This window comes from Gymnoscopelus microlampas, assembly GCF_963454915.1.
Source record: "Gymnoscopelus microlampas genome assembly, chromosome: 6".
Classification (NCBI taxonomy): Eukaryota; Metazoa; Chordata; class Actinopteri; order Myctophiformes; family Myctophidae; genus Gymnoscopelus; species Gymnoscopelus microlampas.
This window is the reverse complement of record NC_139943.1, coordinates 25,695,267-25,711,409: the sequence shown is the minus strand read 5'-3', so window position 1 is coordinate 25,711,409 and position 16,143 is coordinate 25,695,267. Positions and strand designations below refer to the sequence as shown.

Genomic DNA, 16,143 nt, shown 5'->3' with positions numbered 1-16,143 from the left:
TGTGTGTGTGTGTGTGTGTGTGTGTGTGTGTGTGTGTGTGTGTGTGTGTGTGTGTGTGTGTGTGTGTGTGTGTGTGTGTGTGTGTGTGTGTGTGTGTTGGGGGGGTTAAAAGATGAAAACAGCAGGGAGGGCAGATGGGAGAAGACAGAAGGCTGTGCATGTGTCAAAGGAAGAAAAATGTATGCGAGGAGTGCAAGCTTGCAAAGTTCTTGACTGCTGGTGTGATGATGCCTAGATGGGAGAAAGAAAAGACAACAACAGAGTCAGAGATACATACTTAAAATAAAATACCTCTATTGATTACAGTTTATATTTCCAATCCAACTGGCAATGGGTTCTGGATAGTTATCTGCAAACACTGCCTCGTCTCTTCAACCATAAAACAGTTTCCTGAAATAGAATCACATTTCATGCCCCTGCCGCCTGCCCCCTCCCCCCTACACACACACACACACACACACACACACACACACACACACACACACACACACACACACACACACACACACACACAGAAAACACATCTAGAGATACAGAGATAGTTTGTGGAGGGATGCTAACCTATTACCTAAATATAGATTCTTCTAGGTGAAAAAATACACATCACAGACCAAAATATGTCTAGTCTAAGGGGGGTCAGATAGAGTAAAGTAGATCAAGTATAGAGTAAAATAGTATTTTATTCTTGATGATGTGGAGGGGGAGTGGTTCTCTCGTGGACAACAGCACCCAGCATAAATGCTTCTCCGGATCAATACTGTAACAGGAAACCTTAATGTGTGTGTTTTTGTGTTCATGTTTATGTCATTAGTCCAGCCTATGTGAGAGCATCATTAGATGATGTCATCTTTGTATAATAATTCCCAAGGTAACATGTTGTCACCTTTTTCATCATCCTCATCCTCACCATCACATCATCCTCTTCATCAGCATTTCCAAACTCTGATCATCATCCTTATTGTTTTCCACTTAAATTGTATTGTCTTTATAAAACGTTTAGATGGTCCTTACACAGTCACGTGTGTATAAAGTAGGCTACACACAAATGGGCCTCACCTTCCATTCAATGAACCACCACCCCAAATTAACATCCTTCGTTACACTTTACTGTTAGGTCTGGTCTTTAAATACTTGCCATTTAAAGTCAGTTTTTAATTGAATCTCACAATCATGCCATCTAATGACTGCGCAATCGTTGCTGCTTGTGCTGCTCCTACACAAGCGTGAACGCCAGGCAGCTGTTCTCTACTTGGCCGCAACTGTCTGCAGTCCCGAGTTCGCACCATGTTCGAACATACGCATAATAACAGATCCTCACCCTGCCTAGATCACTGTTTCCCAAACCTTTTAGCTTGACACACAAAAGAGAATGCCCCATGCTAGTGACAATAGCAGATCTACAAGCACGCAACCGCGACGCCTGAGGAGCTTATACAGTAGATCGGCAATTTTCACTACTTCTTAAACATTTGTTTTTGAATTCATAGAATTTCATAGTTTTTCTATTCATGACATTCTTTTGAAAAATCATTGAATTTGTTATTTTCACATTTCATGGGATTTAAATAATAATTTAAAAAAAATGTAGGAAACAAAAAATAAAGGGATATTTACTCGTGACCCATTAAAATGTGTCCGCGACCCACAATTGGGTCCCGACCTACTGTTTGGGAAACAATGGCCTAGATGGTTCACACATAGTCACACACACGCATGTAGCAGCTACACTACAATAGTCCTCACCCTGTCTATTTTTGCCTAATACACACACGCATGTACAATTATATAGCCTCTCTATGGCTCAGCCTCATCCTGAATACATGGTTCACACTGATGCCCGCTGCTCAATGTCTCACTAATGCCTATAGATCACAGGGATCACAACTGTCACGTTTATTCTGAAACACTGGCAACTTACCATTGTGTAAATAAATATCCTGCAGCTGTCCTACTGCCTGAAGGCTCGATCTGGTCCAATTCAAAAGCTTAACACATCATGATGATGCCGCGTTCGTCTTCTATTTCATACGCCATGTTTCACACACTTTTCCCCGTCTGGGTAGAGAGAGTGGTACATCTGGCTATAACTATGGCTCATATGACTGTGTGAATGTTATGTGCGCTTGCTCGGTGTTCCAGTGTGTGTGCATCCGCAGAGACAGGACGAATGTTAAGTGCGCGTGTTCGTGGGCGCGTGTCTGGCTTCCTTCTGACGTCAATGCATTCCAGCTAGAGAGAGGGAGGGAGAGAGAAAGAGAGAGAGAGAGAGAGAGAGAGAGGACTCATGTCTGTCCAAGAGGAAAAATCTTCAAGCCAGAAAATTATGTAACTGATTAACTTTTTCCTTGTTTTTGTAGGCGTGGCAATGTATGAAACAATGGGTCATCATGGATGTACAGTAGGCAGCCAACATAATAGAATGCATAATATGATTGAGAACATCCAGTGAATACATAACAGCTCCATGGTCTTCAGGGTTATTAGGCTCAACAACAACTTCATTCATTCTGTCTTCAGCAGGGGACAGGGGTCATTACCATGCCGGCTTTATAAAATGAGAAAATATTATTACAAGAAACATAGACCTATATGGCCTAAATGTATAGTGGACTCCTGATGTGCCATTGTGTCTATTCCAATGTGCTGCACATTTTAAAATTATAGTATTTCTGCATGAATTAAATCAGTGTCCTAACTATTCTGAAGAAAACCTGGAGACTGGCAGTCAATAATCCACTCTTATCAGTACAGCAAGTGCTTCCATCACACATTACACAAAACAATAACATCATACCTGTAATGTTATTTTTTCATATATATTTATTTATTAAAAAAATAATAATAATAATGGACACAGACATGGATACGTCCTGGCTGCCACAGACACATTTGTCTGTGTATGGACATGACACCTGAATCATTATATCAAACTGGAGCTTTAACATAAACTGCAGTTAACTTCTTTACTGAGTCTAGTTAGAATGATTGATTGATTGATTGATTGAAGTTTCAGATTTGACTTTGCTTTCAGGAAAGTATTCAATCAATATCTGACAATCTCTCATAATATGCTCAACACTTCCATGATCATTCAGTTGAACAAATTGAACGAGAGCACCATCTAGTGGTCACTAGGATTTTTATGTCATAAAGGGCATGGCCAATCATAAAATAAATACATTTACAATACATAAATCTAAATGTTAGTCCCTGAGAAATGAAGCAGAAAGCAGATTTACTGTACATGCACCAAATAGCTTCCACTCTCCGGAAAATGTTTGTGCAACCCCCCACCATTTAACATTCACAGTTACTTTAAGAAGCCTCTGTTGTGCATCAGAGCCTCAGTAAGCTGGGCCTGCATTATTTCCTTAGCAGGGTAGATGGGCAGTTCTAGAAGAGAATGGCAGGTCAGCGCCTCAGGGTAGTACTTCTGGGTAGAGTTGGACAAGACTCTTATTCTCATCCGGATCTGGTCCATGCCGAGGATGGGCACCCGATCACATCCAGTCAGAAATACTATAAACATATAACAGTATGTGTGGGTGGGTGGGGCTCTCTTCAAAAGAGTACAGCATTTTTAACACAGAAAGTCAATGCAGTGTTACATTTTAACTGCATTTGTAGTCACATTTTATGTGTTGAGTACTGTAGTATGTGTTAATAGCACATTTGGTGGAGTACTTACAAAGGAAAGCTTTCTTCTCATCTTCAGTCAGTTCCTCAAAAACCTCCCAAAACATCAGTATGTTGGGATGGCTGGCATGGTACTCTCCTTCATACGTTGTGTTCTAATGCATTGACAGTGAGCAGAACATTTTATCAGAGCAAATTCAATCATCAACAATGGTTATTTGTGTAGTTACATATGATCAATGACAGCTTGGGGGTACATGGGTTACTAGAACAATATGACTGAATGTTACGGACCTGTTTCAGCTTCCCCCAGTCGTAGTTCTCTTTACCCACCAGCAGATCTCTCAACTCGTGTGGCCGAAACAATTCCACCACGTCTGCATCACACACCTTGAGGAAACCTTTTCTGAACTCCTCAAACAGCGTTCCTGCTGACTTGTTGAAAGCATGGTTCACATAGGCATCCACAAACTCCTTCCTGTTTCATCACAACAACACAGAACTTTCGTACACCAAACCAATTTATGCATCCCACAGGAGGTAGAATGTACTGTAGCTATAAGCTGCCAGGCATAAGTACAATAGTGTTCTTGTGTGTTGATTGACTTGTATGATGTGTGTGTGTGTGTGTGTGTGTGTGTGCGTGTATGTGTGCGTGGGTGCATGTGTGCGTACGTATACAAATTGTATATCATCAAGATCCATTATAAACAGCACAATTGAAAATGTTATTTAAATAATTATTCTCACTTATTCTGACTTGTCACTGGCTTTCCAGGGTTTTGGGGATCAAGTTCCACCACTACCCCATCCCAGACAACCTGTTGATATGAGGGAGAAAACATGATGCTTTAGTTTAAAGACCTTTGGTAAAAACCAAGGAGAATTGATTACATTATTGAAGGAAGTCAGTCCAACTCGCTAGAATACCTACTGAAAAACACATGTCCAAGCTTTCTATATCATCATCTAAATAGTCATCCAAGATGTAGTGCAGACTCCTTGAAAGGAAGCAAAATTAAACATGAAAATTATAAAGTTAGTAGATAAATATATTTGGAGTTATTGATAGAAATACCAGGAAGGAATCCAAAATATCCCACTTACTTTCCCTCCTGTGGACTGAATTCTATCAGATCTTCTAGTGATGGTGTTACATTGACTAGCTTTTTGAACAGAGCCATTGGGAAGGGTAAGTGTATAATATTCTTGTTGTATAGGGCCAATCCACATAGAACCCCAAGCAGGAAGTATCGCTTTTCCCTCGCCTGTTGGTGATCATAAAAGGTTTAATTTTGGACATGGTGAGGAAGTTTGAATTTGTGCTCATGCGTGGTCCTACCTCTCTTTATCTCAAAAGAGAACATGGTTCTACTCTAGATTGTAATCGCCTGTGACTAATTGATAAAGTAACCAGAATCTCAGGTCCATTTGTCATTATTTGTAATCTGAGAGAAGTCTTACTTTAGAGGGGAACCATGCCAGTGTTTTGGTGTCATTGTATATAAACATCCCAGATTTAGGTGACAGCAACTCATCAAATAAATGGAGGAAAAAGTCATTTCTGTAGACATTTGTAATTTTGGTGTCTTCGTCAAAGTAGACCTGAGAAAGAAAACACAGGTATTTGCAAAATGGTAGAGACACACTTAATATTTATTTTTTTGCATTTATTTGGAAATACTCAAGTCACAGTCAAAAATATTAAATTACATAGAAATATGAGTGCTGTATTTACCACAAGTGGTTTCTTGAAGTGAACGTGGTAGGTTTCACCAAGTTGTTCAAAGGTGTCCTCTACAAGTGTTGCTCGCTTCAGCTTCAACTCAAAATATTTATCAGAGGATGTCTGCGTTGGCACAATCCCAAAGGGATATATCCCATTATTTTGATGGTGTGCCTGCAAAACAAAAAAACATATTTCTACTATTATGCACCTCCTGACAAATGACAGTTTGTCAGTCAGTTCATAAAACATAATAAAAAATGTATTATCTTGTTTTGTGAAATGTCACAAATGTTCGTGCATAAATTGATGAAATGTTTATAGGCCTAGTCAGTAACTTACTATTGTGATGTCTGCATTTAGGTTAAAAACCATGATCTTGCATTTCAGGTTCATCACAAAGGGGAAACAGCAAATGACAGCTGGTATGTCCTTCATATTCTGAAGGGGGAGTAGAGATACAGTATACAGTAGCTGTACTTATTAAACGACAACTTCGCCCATTTTCAACCTATCTTCATATAATTGGTCCTCACTAATGCTCATGATAATATGGTACCAATTATGTCTACTCCATCTGTGTTTGAGGAGGGCTGTGAACAGTTCAGAAACCTGCCTACCAGTGACACAATCAAAGGGGAATTTAAGTGACTTGCTTCTGAAGTTAAAGAATGTCCGAAACAAGTGAGACATGAAACGATAATCAACATAGTGACATAGGGCATGAGCTGGACTGGAACCCAGGACATTATGATTAATTCACTCATTCTTTGTCAAATTATTCTAAAGTTAAATGGTTTGTGCTGAGGTGCACTTTTACCTTTGCATTACGCCATAAACGCCAGAGTCTCAGATCTTCCGCAAGAAGGAGTGGGTTGAAAATAATCTCCAAACAGAATGTGCTTTCTGCAATTTTCAGTGGTCCGACAATCTTGTCATTTACCTTTAAGACAAGTTAATTATGTTAAGTTAATGTTAAGATAATATAATATGTCTGTAGGTAGAATAGACCAGTGGTTCTCAAACTTTTTCATGTCAAGAACCTCCAAATTCATATAAATTTGGCTGTGGACCCCCATCTGAAAATATTTTATGCCAGGGACCCCCATAAGAGAAGATGTGTTAAACAAATGTCAAAATTCTTCTTTTTTACACTTTTCAAAAATAGCCAAAGAATATAATAGGGTTTTAATTTATATAAAATGTAATATTTCATTTTTATAACTACTCTGCTTGGGAGACCCCCTGGAACACCCTCAAGGGCCCCTGGGGGTCCCCAGACCACACTTTGAGAATCGATTGACCAATCAGTGCATCATCCTTTTACCAAATTATGTTCAAAATGAGAAACAAGAATATTTCTGTCTGTCTGGGCCTTTATCAAAATCTGTCCCTATTCAGTGCAGTTTTACAGATATAACTGAGTGATAATAATAATATTGATAAAAATTATACCAACTCTGTATAGAAGTTGAAGAACCTTTAGCATGTTTTTTACTCCAACTCTGCGGCAATCAGTAGTGGAAGATCTGGTTAGAATCAATGACAGGGCGTTCCTCCACAACGTAACATGTTTGATCATAGTGGGACGCTTCAGTGAAGACCACCAATAACCTGTGGAACAAAAAACACAAAAGTTGTAATTGCTATTCAGTAATTCATCTATAAAAAATATATATATGTATCAAAATGTTGTTGAATTTAATTCAAATGTCAACACAGCTGTTCAGCATTTGTCCGCAACGTTACATTTTTAGGTTGTTGTTTTTGTAGGAACATATTAACAAATTTAGTTTTTAATCAAACAAAACTGCAATGTGTTTTGCTATAACAATTTTACAACACTTTAATGATGCAACCCTTCTAGTTACACTAGATACACCTATAGCAGTGGTGGTGACATGACCTAGGACTTGGAGGCTCTCTGAGGGCAGTCTGAGCATGGCTGCAGCGACTGCCTCAGTCAGCTCGGTGCTCTGGCCTCGAGGATGTTTCTCGAGGACCCTTAGTAGCTCAGTCAGAAGCAGGAAGACCCGCAGTCCTTCAACTCCAACTGGTGCATCGTCAAGGGACGGAAGCAGCGAGTGCAAGACAACAGATTCAACCTGGTATCGTTAAAAGGACAGGTCAGAGTTACTGCCAGTCAGGGGTGTTACAGATAACATGTGTGTGTGTGTGTGTGTGTTATGTGCTGAATGGTAGTGCATACTGTAGCATAGAGTAGACTTATAATAACTACAAATAAAGGAATTAGTCAGTGCTAAATCCTACATTTAAAATGAAATTCGGTTACCAATTTGCCATCACAACTTCTAAGCTTTGAACCAACCAGCCTTCAAACACTAAAACTGCATGTTGTCTATTGTAAGAATTGTTATACATACATAATATATAATAATGATAATATGTTTTAGAAGTAGTAATAAGATGAGTCATTTGAAAACAGTACCTTTTCCAACACTTTGTCACTCTTTAACAGCTTCTTGAAAGCACGTCGTGCAAGAAGCAAGTTCAGGCCAGAATGTTTCGGAGAAGTATTGAAGTGTTTATCACCACTGGTGAAAATAAAAAAGCCAAAACAATAAAAAACAATCAAACAAACAATTCACAGAAAATTCAGATTCATAAAAATAAAAATTGTTAAAATAAACACTGCTTTTACCTTCTGTGGAGGAAACTTCTGTTCAAAAAAGATGCTGAGGAAAATGTTCTTTCAATTTCCCTGTGAAGACATCATGTAGTTCACTTCACTGAGAGTTCTGCAGCCATACTTGTAACTTGAAACTTGTATTAGTACCTGCCACTTACTTTTGTGTCTTTCTCCATAACTTTGGACTGAATTCAGAGGTCCAGATCTCAATCATGTCATCTAAACATTGCTGTGTCTCATTTACATTATGACTGATTGATCCCTTGTGATTTTCCTACAAAGAAAATGGTTACTCATACATTTGTTTTGAGACGACACACCACACTTACACCAAACGAGAAGCACAACATTCTTACTACATTTCATGATCATTGTCTGTTTGTTAATACCTGATCAGCAGTGCACATTGCAAATGAAGCGTTTCCTCCTGCACAGATGTGCCTGACTTTTAGATCAGCAATGGTGTCTGGAATATTGGCAGAATGTATTTAATTTTATTCCAATAACACACAATTTGCTCTTGGTAGTCATCTTCAGCAGTGTTTCCCAAACTTTTCAGCCCGAGACCCAAAAGAGAAAGCAGTGGATTGGTTATTTTCACTACTTCTTAATTATTTAGTATTTTTGAATGACTTTTTTTTTATTTTTTTTAATGTTTTTAATTCATGAAACATGGAGATGTACTTTTTTTTGTGGGGGGACACATTTTGATATAATGATAATAAAAAAACAAATTGATATGAAAAAAGGAATATTTACTCACGACCCATTCAAATTGGTTCGCAACCCAAAAATGGGTCCCGGCCCAATGTTTGGTAAACACTGATGACACCTGTAGTTACCATGTGACAGTTGAACCGGTAGAGGCACAGACTGATTACGCCCCCCTCCACGTCCCAGCTGACCTTGCTCTCCACATCCAAAGGAATAGACTTTCTTGGAGTCTGTTAACACCAGTGTATGATGTCTGGTTAAGAAGACAAAAAATATCAACATTCACAGTAGGAAGCAGTAACATTAAATGTTAACAAAGACATTCAAATGCACTGAAGCTACAGTATACTTTTTCTATGGACTAATGTTTTTGCAGCTCATGTTGGAGTAGTGGTTCTAAAACTTTGACAAGCCCCAGGTGGTGATGAGACAATGTAGGGATGTTGCAAGATGTGATTGAACCTGTGCATATTAGTATAGCTCCATTGTTGAAACTTTTTTGTCCCAATAATGAATTTGTCTCAAATATGAAGGTTCTAATGAACAAATTCTGGATTGTACCAAGTTAGGCCCGGAGACCATGTTTTCATCCCTGTGTGTGTGTGTGTGTGTGTGTGTGTGTGTGCGCGCGCGCGCGCGGGCGCGTGTGTGTCTGTGAGCAGCATTAGCAAGCATTACCTTCCACACACAATTTTGGTGACCTTTGCACCCCAGAGCTCCGCAACAAGCCGAGGATGTAGTTCATCTCGGTAACAGTTGTGTCCCAGCTGCCCATTTTGTCCAGAGCCAAATGTAAGCACTGTGCCACACTGAAAAAACAGAAATATATATATTTTAACAATAACTGAATGTGTAAATGTCATTCTGTGTTGATAACTTGACCCTAGGACGTTCAACACATAATAATACACTTTACCCACACCCAAACTATACCTGATTATAGTGTTACCTTTGTCAGAATTGCAGTATGGTCTTGTCCAGAGGAAATCTCAATGGTTTTCTTCAAGTTCAAACAATGAACAAGAGTTGGGATGTGTCTGTCTGTAGAAGATTATCAAAATATGACCAACCAAGCTTTATTGGTGCATAGATCTACAAGCTCATGACACGATACATTGTGAGCTTACAGATCTCCTATTTTCACTATTCATAAATAAAGAGTTTATGAATTTAAAAATATATTTTGTAAGAATTATTAACCTTTTTGAACATTGCCCAATATAGGGAGACCAGGGTTAAACCCAATTTATGCTCCATCTTACGGCGTCAAAATAGCCAATCTACGTGCAACAGGTACTATGAATCGGGCTTGAATGTGGTTAAACTGGGCAGTACTGTACCTGTTCTGTCCCCAAGGCCAAGCTGTCCTGAGCTGTTCTTGCCCCAGCTAATCACAGTCCCAGACAGTGAGAGGGCGAAGCTCTGCTCCCCCCCAGCAGTCACCTGAACCAGGGGGACGGCTGACAGAGACTTGAGGTGTTGTGGGGAGCTAATGGTCGCGTTCACCTCTCCTACACCAAGCTGGCCACTGGAGTTCTGCCCCCAGGTGTAAACCTGCCCACCTGCAGTGACAGTAATGTGACTGACGTTCACTCAGTATGACAGTATACATCATACATGGATAGTTACTGTACATACATTTATCTATCGATTTATACTTTGGCAGAAAAGTGTCATGCCACGTGTCAACTTTTTTTCTTTTCTCGGTTAAAGAATATTGAAGATTATTTTTGAGCTTTTTTGAGATTATGCTTTGTTGCCTAAGCGTAAATCAGGCGTTAGGCTCCTGTGAAGAGGGCAATTTTGGCAAAGAGGGCAACAGCTATGATTTAATGTACTGGTGAAGTAGCAATTGTTTTTGATCCTGCTGTTAATACACTTTACTGTAGGCCTACCTTTTGTCAGGGCAAGTGAATGGTGGCTTCCACAAGCAACCTGAGTTACAGGAATGTTACACAATTCCGTCATGGGCCTGAGTAAGAAGAGAAGATACTTTTTCACATTCAGGTATTACAATTACAATCTAGGCATTTAGCAGATGCTCTTCTTAATCCAGGGAGATTTACAGTAGGCAAGGATAACATGAAACATGCTTCTGAGATTGGTTGATCGTCTTGACAAAAAACAACCAATAGAAGCTCCAAAGAATTTAAATAAAAATATCTCCCATTTTGTACCCAAATCATTTTTGAAACACGGCTCCCCAGTAAAACAACTGATAACCACTGAGAGACCAGCAGATATATTCCTTTACCTTGGAGTGCAAGCTGTGTCCAGGATGAAAACCCTTCCTTCTTCAGACAGGAGAGTGACAGTATCATCACTACAACTCACAACATTCATCTTTTCTTTGCATTTCACATACTCTGCAAGAAAAACACAAAGAGACATAGCATAAATGATTATTAATAGCCATATCTGATTATAATCAGATAATCTGATTATAAATGTAGTGTGGATATGGCCTACAACTAGCATAGCAGAATAAAGTAGTTTGCCCCTTGTTTTGCTTATCTCAAGACTGAACTGCTATTATATAAATACTACTACTACTACAACAACTATGACTAATAATAATGATAATAATAATAATAATAAACTGATACAGCTGCAAAAATAAACACTGCTTACTCTGTTTTCCAGTGACCTTCTTTCCATCTTCAATATGTGTGTGAACGACGAACACATCTCCATTCTTTTTGATGAAAGCGACGACGCTGCGACCTTTTGAAAGCTCCTTGATTTGAGATGAGAAAAAATATATATCATTTGCATTTTCAGTGCTGGCAGCACTTGTAATAATACAGGTAGAAACAGTTTTTGAACCAAGGCCACGACTGGCGTCCTCTCCCCACGAATACATCACTGCTGTGTGAAACTGTCATTCTGGGACTTAAATATCAGCTGATCACCAGGCTTTCACTGCCTGGGTGTCGGTATCAAAGAAACGAAAGTCAAGTGTCATTGATCAATATTACGTATGAAAAGCGAAACTGAAACGGAAAAACTTTTGGCACAGCAAACTGTTGTGTTCAGTGTAAGACACTGATGCCACCTGCTGGCTGGAAAGCTGTGCAGAGGAATCAGCATTACTGTCCCATATTAGATTCTCACACTGTCCCAGCTTTGTTGAATAAATCAATCATAAACCAGACCCCCCAAAAGCCATGTGCTTTTTCAGGGGCGTATTTTATGGTATTTATTACATTTATTTTAAAACATTGTAAAACAATAACATCTCTGAGTAGACTGTAGCCTTGGATCAAGACTATCATGGATGTATTTGATAGATTTTGACATTTGCATAACTATGATCATAGATACGAAAGTAAAACGATAAAAATAGTCTTGATCCAAGGCTAAGTAGACTGAGACGATTAGAGCAGGGGTCTTCAACAAGGGGTCCGGGACCCCTTGGGGGTCCTCAGAGTTACTACAGGGGTCCGGGTCCCCCAAATCTTTGTGTGATATGATTATTTTGTTTTACATTAACCACTTGAACCCTAGTATCCCTTTTCTGAGGAGAACTTTGGCCAAAAATAGCAGATCTACAAGCTCACAACGCCTCTCGCTGCGAGGCGTTGTGAGCTTGTAGATCGGCTATTTTTGGCAAAGAGTTATAGGTGTGCAGAGGGAAAAAAGAGCAGCAAAAGTTTATCTGAAACCCAATTTTATACAATATAGAAGGGGTCCCTGCTTTATCTCTCTCTCAGCTAGGGGGTCCTTGGCCTGAAAACGTTGAAGACCCCTGGATTAGAGGAAACAACCTGCAATCTCAAAATCTAACCGCCAGATGGCAGCAAATACCCTGGCTACGTCAGTGGCCACATCAGCATGCGGTTCAAGTTTATTATACCATGTCGTACGACGGTGTCGCAGAAAATAGCAAATCTGCAAGATCCGAGGCGTTGTGAGCTTATTGTAGATGAGATCTGCTATTTTCGTGATGCTTTATCTAGCTACAGTCATGACTCATGTTGAGTGATTAAAGTCACATCATGTAGAGGTGATAAGGGATTAAAATGTCTCAGAATCTCCTAAAGTATTCATGTAAGGAGAAATGATGGAAATGCTCCAAATATTTTCTCCTGAAACTAATAGGCTAATATTTACTTGTAAATGTCATATTTAAACATTTAAACATTTAGACTATAGCTGAGGGGAAATATGTGTACAAATACAAAATAATACAAAATTAACATTCAGGGCACACTTACTGTATGCAGAAAACACTACAGTGTGTGCATGCTGTCTCATTTACACCAATTTATTCATCACATTTTTATTTATCTTTATTTTATATAAAAAAATCTCTTAGGTTTTAGACAGAGGAAGTAAAAATCAATGGTCTAAAGTAACTAAGTACATTTACTCAAGTCCTGAACTTAAGTACAATTTTGAGGTGTTATTTTTTACTTTACTGGAGTATTTCCAATTTTCAGTTATTTTACAAATGTTATGCTTTTACTCCACAACAATTATCTGAACACTTTAGTTACTAGTTACTTTGCAGATTTTGATTATCATTATTACAAAACATATACAGTAACCACTTCAGCCCTATACATTTCGGCCATTTGAAAATAGCCGATCTACAAGCTCACATTGCCCATTGTGAGCTTGTGGATCTGCTATTTTCAAAAGATTTGTGTACAATTTATACATTTGAAAACTTGTGAAATGGGACAGTCTGCATAATGAGTACTTTTACTTTTGGTACTTGAAGTACATTTTTATACAATACCTTTATAGCCTACTTTTACGTACATTGTGAATTCCGGACTTTCTACGTAGAACTGAGTATTTCTACGTCGCATTTACTTAAGTAGAAAAAAAATGCACTTTTCCCACCACTGGTAAACGTCAATGGGTAATCAGGCATACTATGAACACCTGCTGCAGAGTCAGACTGTCATTCTCTCAACAGGCAGGTGTCAGAGTCACAGGGTCGTGAGCTGAAGTACGGCGTTGGTTAGTATAACTTTGCTCAATAATACAATTCTAACTAAAATAACTGTTCATTTGACTTTATGTTTGATTATTTCTTTACACCTTTAGTTTCCGCGTCAAGGACCGCCAAATTGACACATATTAGGCTAGCCCACGGACCCCCATTTGAAAAGATATGCTAGGGACTCAACCATTTTGATTTCTTCTACACTGTATCATCATTATCAGTGTTCATTTAACTCTCAGAGTTACAGACACATATATTGGCTGGGGACCCCCTGGAACTCCCTCAAGGACCACTGGTGGTCCCCGGACCACTGGTTGAAAACCACTGGTCTAAAGGGTCCTAAACTTACGAAATGTATTGTAGGCTACACGTCTGGTAATTTATGTTGTTTTTGAAGTTTTAGTTTGACAGCGGTATCTCGGTGGTAAGATGCTATGTTTTTCCTCTTCTTGCTAGGCTATAGATAAACATGACAGTCAGCAGTGGTGGAAAAGGTACTCAAATGTTTTACCTTTGAGTAAAAGTGTCAATACTGCAACGTAGAAATACTAAAAGTCCTAAATTCTAAATTTACTTGAGTAAAAGTGCAAAAGTATTGGTATCAAAACGTAATTAAAGTACAAAAGTAAAAGTACTCATTATGCATAATGTTTTTAAATGTATAAAATGTATAAAAGATTTGACATTTGCATCCACAGCCCTGATGTGTAGCTAGCTATTTGTCTATGAAAATAGCTGATGCAACACATTGTGAGCTTGTATATCTGCTATTTTCAAATAGTTAAAGTAGGGATAAAGTGGTTAATGCATGTTTTGTAATAATAACAAACATCTACAAAGTAAAGTAGTGGAGTAGAAGTAAAAGTATTGCAGTTGGGAAATACTCCAGTAAAGTAAAAAATCCTCAAAAGTGTACTCAAGTATGTATATAGGGTCGAAGTGGTTAATGTATGTTTTGTAATAATAATACAAATCTACAGTTTTCAAATAATTGTTGTGGAGTAATGTACAATATTTTCCTCAGAGATGTAGTGGAGTAGAAGTAAAAGTACTGAAAATTGGAAATACTCCAGTAAAGTAAAAATACCTCAACATTGTACTTAAGTACAGTACTTGAGTACATGTACTTAGTTACTTTCCACCACTGCCTGCTATGCTACTACAAAACTGTAGTAGTTTGAACGTGACCTCATCGCCCATGGTCTCCAGATCCCATGATAGCTGCTATAATAGCTACACATCAGGGCTGTGGCTACATTGTCTTTTCCTCAGTGCATTGTGGAACAATTACCCATATAAGTCACAGGAAAGGTAATGCAGACATCATGTTGCTTGATAGAAATGATCCCATTTTATGGATGGCTGTCCTTTTAATTTGGATTTTTCAAGGCTTAGAGAGTAGTTAATACCTGCTCAACTGAATCAGAGGAGAGGCAAATAAAGACACTGTGGTCCACTCCCCTCAGTCACACTCACTGTCTTCCTCTCTCTGTCAAACACGCACACACACACACACACACACACACACACACACACACGTTGGACACTCACAGACACATGCATGCACCATCTCTTACACCTCCCGCTCCCTCACTGACACGTACAAACAAACACTCGCGCATCACCTCCCTTCTGAGCCTGGGGTCACAATGTCATTTTATGATAGTAGCAAATTCTAGCAGGGATCATTTAATTCCCTCTACATGATTGATATGAGTGCAGGTTAAATGGGAGAAAAAAAGGCCCGTTCTATTAAGGGATCATTGGCTAGTGGAGACCTCCCACTTAAACAGTCAGTCATATTTCGTAGGTGTGTGTGTGTGTGTGTGTGTGTGTGTGTGTGTGTGTGTGTGTGTGTGTGTGTGTGTGTGTGTGTGTGTGTGTGTGTGTGTGTGTGTGTGTGTGTGTGTGTGTGTGTGTGTGTGTGTGTGTGTGTGTGTGTGTGTGTGTGTGTGTGTGCGTGCGTGCGTGCGTGCGAGAGCATGTGCTTATATGTGAGTGAGTCTTGCTGATGATAAAGGACACAGCCAGTAGCAGGAGGACCATCTACAGGTCAAATTAAATAACTTATATAATTTAAAAAGCAATGACAGGACAATTTGTCCATTCAGTGTTATTGCTCTGACCCCTATTAGTGTCAATGGGCAGGTTCATTTGAACCTCGATGGGTTATTGAGATGTTATCCTCTCAGTGTACTGGAAATAGAGTAGTGTCAAACTAAGAACAAAATGGGGTAACGGTCATTTCAAAGCCATTAGGGTAAATTGGAATGACCTGGAAACATTAAGAGGTTTTAATGTGATAGCCTGTTATTTCTAATAAAATAATCTTGCAGTTAAAATTACAGATGAGGAACTAATTATAGGCCTATGGAGTGAAAATGTGCGTGTTGCGGCTTATTACACAGCCTGTTCGATTAACCTTTTAAAGATAATTATTAGTGTTTTCTTGATTAACAG

General features: G+C 38.9%; 2 protein-coding genes across 3 annotated transcripts in view; both read right to left on the bottom strand.

Annotated features, from left to right (window-relative positions):
- The window catches only part of snrkb (SNF related kinase b), a 14,866-nt gene extending 12,735 nt beyond the window's left edge, over positions 1-2,131 (bottom strand). The window contains exons 1-2 of the mRNA XM_084059383.1: positions 1,919-2,131; positions 1-231 (exon numbers count right to left, since the gene is read on the bottom strand). The exon at positions 1-231 is cut by the window's left edge and continues 332 nt beyond it. The gene's annotated coding sequence lies outside the window, so the exon portion shown is untranslated. The remainder of the gene's footprint in view (positions 232-1,918) is intronic.
- Positions 2,132-2,843: 712 nt separating this feature from the next.
- On the bottom strand, positions 2,844-11,657 carry LOC311047375 (putative E3 ubiquitin-protein ligase HERC3). 2 transcript variants are annotated; one of them, XM_084060071.1, is made up of 23 exons: positions 11,358-11,657; positions 10,981-11,092; positions 10,622-10,698; positions 10,067-10,288; positions 9,676-9,767; positions 9,405-9,535; positions 8,855-8,979; positions 8,402-8,478; positions 8,171-8,286; positions 8,025-8,084; positions 7,812-7,917; positions 7,269-7,467; positions 6,822-6,976; positions 6,183-6,305; positions 5,705-5,803; positions 5,375-5,536; positions 5,101-5,241; positions 4,744-4,904; positions 4,571-4,637; positions 4,387-4,457; positions 3,931-4,114; positions 3,689-3,791; positions 2,844-3,519 (listed from the first exon to the last, which is right to left on the bottom strand). In XM_084060071.1, the coding sequence occupies exons 1-23, from the start codon at positions 11,587-11,589 to the stop codon at positions 3,311-3,313; spliced, it is 3,024 nt and encodes a 1,007-aa protein (XP_083916197.1). In that variant the 5' UTR covers positions 11,590-11,657; the 3' UTR covers positions 2,844-3,310. The 2 variants fall into 2 exon arrangements, with proteins under 2 accessions (XP_083916197.1, XP_083916198.1); XM_084060072.1 differs by lacking the exon at positions 10,622-10,698 and having other exon boundaries at positions 11,358-11,495.
- Between the last annotated feature and the right edge of the window lie 4,486 nt (positions 11,658-16,143).